This window comes from Anneissia japonica, unplaced genomic scaffold (assembly GCF_011630105.1).
Source record: "Anneissia japonica isolate Jap-2015-1 unplaced genomic scaffold, ASM1163010v1 scaffold557_len159069_cov99, whole genome shotgun sequence".
NCBI classification, from domain to species: domain Eukaryota; kingdom Metazoa; phylum Echinodermata; class Crinoidea; order Comatulida; family Comatulidae; genus Anneissia; species Anneissia japonica.
The window spans coordinates 95,661-101,856 of NW_022692409.1; the positions used below are offsets into that span (position 1 = coordinate 95,661).

The 6,196-nt window shown below is 37.0% G+C and overlaps 1 protein-coding gene across 2 annotated transcripts in view; it reads left to right on the forward strand.

The window, feature by feature from the left end:
- LOC117100300 (adhesion G-protein coupled receptor G7-like) overlaps positions 1-2,768 on the forward strand; it is a 36,995-nt gene extending 34,227 nt beyond the window's left edge. For both annotated transcript variants that reach the window (XM_033239949.1, XM_033239951.1), the window contains 3 exons: positions 206-492; positions 643-712; positions 1,973-2,768. In XM_033239949.1, coding sequence (XP_033095840.1) covers positions 206-492; positions 643-712; positions 1,973-2,303 — 688 coding nt within the window. In that variant the 3' untranslated portion in view covers positions 2,304-2,768. The remainder of the gene's footprint in view (positions 1-205; positions 493-642; positions 713-1,972) is intronic.
- Positions 2,769-6,196: the final 3,428 nt, after the last annotated feature.

The window sequence follows — 6,196 nt, forward strand, 5'->3', positions numbered from 1 at the left end:
TATATATATAGTAAATAATATAATATATAGGATGTAGTTTTGTCGTCAAAGACAGTGTCTTTGCCCAACAGCGTGTTAGTTGAAGATGATATATAGAATGGCATTAAATTATGCCCAAGTTTAACAAAATAAATAAATAAATGTAGTAAGATTATATTTATGTAGTTCAATTATGATGATCTCATTAATTTTAAATTCTATTTAGGAAATTTTGGAAGAGTGAACCAAAGCAAATTCTATGTCAGCTGTGTTTGTCTTTGCTTGGTCTGTACATTGTATTTCTTGCTGGAATTGATCAAAACGAAACGAAACGAAATGAAACGACTGAAAACAGTCTTGGGTGTACGTTTGCTGCAGCTCTTTTGCATTACTTCTTGCTATCGTCAATCTTCTGGATGAATGTTCAAGCTGTAAAAATGTACTATTTACTTGTGAAAGTCGTTAATAGTTACGTGTCACACTTTCTTTTTAAGGCTTGCTTGTTTGCATGGGGTAAGTATTTTAGTTTTTAATGAAGATATTTTTCGTATAATGTATTAATGCTTAGAGTGTTATAAGTGTTTTTTTTTTATTTATTTATTTAGGAAACCAGGTGATCCTATTTATATTTATTTAACTATTAATATTAAACTTTTTCCACAGGTTTACCAGTGATAATTGTCTCGGTGTCTGCATTTGTTGACCTTGATAGCTATGTGGATTTTGAAAAGTAGTAAGTTATAGAAAAGATTAAACAATGGGCCTTTCTGTTAAGCCCCGCCCCTTGAATATTGTTGCTAAGGTCCCAACAAGACAACATTAGGGAGCTTTTGATTGCACGACTACGGTAGGGCGTAGTACGTAATGACTTTACTAAAAGTCATCTGCGCATGCGAGAACGTTAAGTTCACCTAGTCGAGTATGGAACGCCAAAAGGACAAATTACAAGTGGCGCAGTGCAAAAGTCAAGTGGCACAGTGCAAAAGTCAAGTGGCGCAGTGCAAAACTAAAGTGGTGGCACACGCATTTTGAGTTTGCACTGCGCCACTTTAGTTTTGCACTGCACCCAACTTGGCCAAATCCATGTATGCAGAGAACGTAGGACGGCAGGTAGGACGGTCACGCATGAGTAATTCCGTTCTAGCGTCGCTCCTCGCACAAATCCAAAGGTCCCTGTGTTAAAACATAGGCTATGTTCTCACACGGCTGCTAACGGTTAGCAGGATCCGGATCCTGCTAACCGTTAGCTGCCATGTGTCCATACGAGAAGATCCCGATCCGGACCAAGAATATGATGATCGAATCACCTTCCAATAAGAAACTGGAAATTGTAAACGCGTACGTGTGATTGGTTGATAATAAAAACTTGCCCCCTTGCTAACCGATAGCGCTTGTTACCGTTAGCGGTATCCGGATACTGCGCTAACGGTAACGGTTTGCGCTAACCGTTCGGGCGTTCTCACGCAGGTGCTAACGGTTAGCGCTAACAGTTAGCTCCCGATCCGGATACTAGGGCTTTCGTGAGAACCAAGCCATAGGTGAACACGTGCGTTTGTGTTATAATACGTGTGTTTGTAAGACGCGCGCATGTTGCTTGCATTGTTCTGATTAGTCAGATGTTAAGTTTGATTGACACTCCGGAAAGGTCTATTGCTTGTCAAACTAAAGTGTGTTTAGAGTTTTAGTCTTTCCTCTGTACTCAGTATACACTGCCAAATACCAAGTATACAATAATTTAAGTACCTATACACAAGCCTGCATATTTCAATATAAAATATCATTTGTTGTCAGTGTTTATTAATTTACAACAGCACACCCAGCATATGGTGATATGAAATAAATTCCTATAGGCCCACTGGTAATATCAAGGCCTATATATTATTTTATATTATTTGCACATTTACTATTAATTGTTATTATTTTGTGTATTATGTGACACATATGTAATAATTGCTTAACTACGTACCTTCTGGTGTTATTTATCTACTTGCAGTTGTTTTCTGACACTCCAACGTATGTACTACTCTGTAGCAATTCCTGTCGCCCTATCCTTACTTTTCAACACGACTGTATTCATTCTGGTTTTGCATAGTTTAAGGCAGGTCGGAAAAAACAGAACTCAATCTACCATAAAAGGAAAGGAAACCAGACTCAGTGGGATTCAGATGATGAGAATTGGAGTGAGCATTACAGCAGTTTTCGGCTTAACGTGGTTGATCGGCTTCTTTTCCATCGGAGATGCTTCCGAAGTTATTCTGTGGATTTTTTGTATTCTTAATTCTTTCCAAGGGTTACTTATCTTCGTATTTATGCGTTGGAAATAAGGAATTACGCTCTTACCAGGGGTGGCGCCAGTGGGGGAGGGGATGGCCGTCGGGGAGAAAAAAGCACTTCGTCGGGGAGAAAAAAAATTGTATGTATTTTCTACATATTAGTAAACTCTAAAATCGATCAAATAAGCATTCTGAAACCCCTATTTTGTCAAAATGTTCGGACCACTTTCAAAGCCTTTTAATCAAAGCTCGACCACGCCCACTTTGCTTTCGTCAGGAAAATCTGACCCCTCGTCGGGACATCGTTCCCCACTTTCCTCCTGTCCGGGACCTTGTTTCCCCCCCCCCCCCCCGTCGGGCAAATCCTGGCGCCTCCACTGGCTCTTACTGGTGGAAGACGTTACTCAATATACCAAGAAAAACTACGTTATGTCTGGCAAAACCAAACAAAGTTTACTTTCGAGTTTTTAAAAAGAAGAATCCTCTCGCAGACAAAAGTCCTCCTCCAACTCGTTTTCGTTTATAGATGGTCGGAGGATTATAGCCAAATAAACTCAGACTTACATACTGTCAAATGTATTAAAATGAAGAACTGCGGACTGATGGTAAAAGTCCTAAGCATATCTGAAGACTTAGTATTGTACTGCATTTACATTTTCATTGGCACATTAATCGAAAAGTAACACTACATTTATTTGATCGGTGAACTTTTATTTCATTAAAACCAGCTTATTTTGCACATTATATATTTGTTCAGTGTCTTATTTTCATTTATGTTGTGACAGTAACTGTAGACGATGAGTTGCCATAGTTCTCTTGTCAGATAATTTAAGATGAATTTTAAATAACTTTTAATATTGTTCATCCATATTTCATCCAACATCATAAACAAGGAAATAATATTCAAATCACGAAAGTTGTGGTCTTAGACCGTAATAAGACCGTAATAATATCGTATGGACTCTGTGGTCTAAACACTATGACACTCACCGAGATAGCGAGAGATTACAAGAGACCTCTTTCCATACAACTATAATCATGAACTTTCATTGATGAACTATGTCTGAAGAACAAATTTCTTGAAAGTTCACGAAAAAAAAAAAAAAAAAAAAGGCTATCATTTTGGTATAATCCTAAAGAAACCACTTATGATGTGGTTCTAAAATTAAAACAGTCTAATGGTTCAATCATTTTAAAACTTTATTTCAAAATGTCAACGATATTATATTAGGAAAGATGAAAGTATTATTTGTGAGAGCAACAAATTTATTAATCCGAATACTGAAACCCTGAACGATTTACTCAATGCTGAGTTTTAGTGCAGTATACGAACAGAAACTATGATATTTCTGTTGAAGTAAAACAAGCTAATAAGTCACAAAATCCTGGTAAAGCTCCAGGAATTGAATGTTTACATACTGAATTTTTGACCTATTCACCTAGTTTTGTCATCACAAAAATATACAACTCCATTTAAATTCGACATTATTTCCTAAAAAATGGACAAGTCTTATCGTTCCAATCTTTAAAAAAATGTCAATAAAAGTAATACGAATAATTATAAAAGTATAGCGATATTTCCTGCATTAAGTTAAAATTTCCTAATTTATTAATTAAATCTAGACTAAATATTTTGGCTGTAGATGTAAATTTATTTTATTTATATTATATTATTTTCTTCAAGGGGGAGGGTAAATTAAAACAAAATGAAAAATGGTACTCAAGTGTACAAAGCTTTATTTACGCTGAAACGTTTATCCATAAACGTTTTAAAAATTTACCGGTAAATATTTGGAACCACATTTTTTTGTATCAAATTTTTACCCATTTTAATGTACGGTAGTGAAAATATTTGTGCACAACAAATCTTCATTTAAAATTTGTGAATCGATCACTTGAAGCAAAAGCGGAAAAATTGTAAACAAAGTTCTCGGCAACATAGCGAATCATCAACGTTAAAAATCAATAGTAAAAACAAGCCGCCGCCACAGGTACCGCGCGGTGATCTCTTGTAGGCTGGCCTTTCATGCACCAACACTGCAGCTCATTATCACGATCTTGAATTAGATGTGAACGCTTTTGAAATAATGTGATAACGGATATCACGATACGAAAGCGCGTAAAGATTATGTATAAACGTGCCTCTGTGGGACCAGGTGGGACCTTAGCAAATCCAAGGGGCAGGGCTTAGTGGAAAGGTCCATTAAGATTGGTTCCCACTTGCAGAAAAAAAAACCTGCCGCAACGCAAAGTAAAGAAATGCTCTTCCAGCAATTTCGTATCTCCCCTCCTTACGGAAAGTTGAATTTGCATTTCTTACGTGACGCAACGTAACAAAATGGATACGGTTCCCACTTGTGGTCGCGTAAACGCAATGATTTTCACGGGAAGCTTTCAAAAGCCGTTATGAAATTAGCATTCATTGTAGGACTACTAATGTATTGTAGAGTGGGACTGGGTTGTGTTCTGAATATTGCTTCTCGCATTCATAGCTGGGTTATGTTTTAATGCTTTAAATTTAATTGATTTTTGCTTTTCAGTTGTAATAATAGGCCTACCCCGGAGGAAAAAAAATTCAACATTATAGAATTTTTCGCAGATGTAAGCCCCATGTCTGTTTCATAAATATACAGTTTACACTTCGTCAGATTCTTAATTTTGTGGTCGGTTACTTAACTTCAAACTAATCGGTGTTATAAATGTATAAATATAAATTAATAGGTGTGACATAACAATTTCACTGGTAGTCTTGCTTTGTACCAACACACGGAGGCGCTGTTTTTATATTTTCTTAATGGAAATTTCTCGCCACATTGAAGCCAATTCAGAAACAATTAGTAACTGAGAGACAATTCTAGGTGGAAGTGCTATAACAAAAGTTCAATATCATGCCTTTCAACCACACGTCGATCGTCTAGAAAATTACTTGTGCGGATCCGGACTGTACGGAATACACAATCAACCAGAACTAGAACTATTGGGAACAAAATCAACTCAGCCTAACACAACTTGGATCATAATCCAACTCTGGACAAAGAAAACAAAATAATATAATTGCTCAAAGTTTGAAATTAATCATTTACGTTAACTGAAGAGAGGCAAAAGTAGCATCCTGTGTCTCAGGCGGAGTCTTGTTTTTTTCATGTAGGCCTACACTGGCAAAATGTGGAATAACAACTCATAATAATTGATTGTGATTAGATCGAGCTCTTTTCGCACATCAGTCTTATGGTGGCATGATACTCCGAACAATCCCTACATTACTGATTGTGTATGCAAGTTACCAACTGACTCTGAGATTTTGAACAACCCCGCCCTCTTGAGTCTAAACTCAGTGGTTTCCCTATTTTACATGTTATTATCATGAAACTAAATTTTACGGAACCTTAAACATAATGATCTCTTCATAGTTGCGTCTGAAGTCTTTCTCAAGGACGATACTCGATACAACACTATCAATTGCAGGCTAATTCTAAGCACATGCCAAACATGACTGTACCTAAATTTTGAATAATTTATGATAAATATAAATGTGGAAGTATATTTAGTCATACAGGTAACATGTGGCCAGCACAAGAAGCCCTGTAGGATGAAAACCTGCAAAATCAACAATATTAAATTTGTCGAGTTATAAACTTACCTTAAACGTACGTGCGCTTTAAAGAACACAGTACACCTTTCGAAGGGGGCTACCCCAGTGAACTGGTACATTCAGCCCCTGCGATGGACAGACGAAAGTGGTACCGGTTTACTGGGTAGCTCAGACATGAAGAGATCCTCAGTTGGGAAGAAAGTCACTGAACGAGCTAACAGACACCTCGAGCGCTTTGAGACTCCGATATTACACTAATTAACGTTGTTCCGTACTCCATTGCATTACTGCGGGCCTTATCAGTTCAGATTCAGGTTTTGAATTAATGCCCGGATATTTTACTTAACTGTCC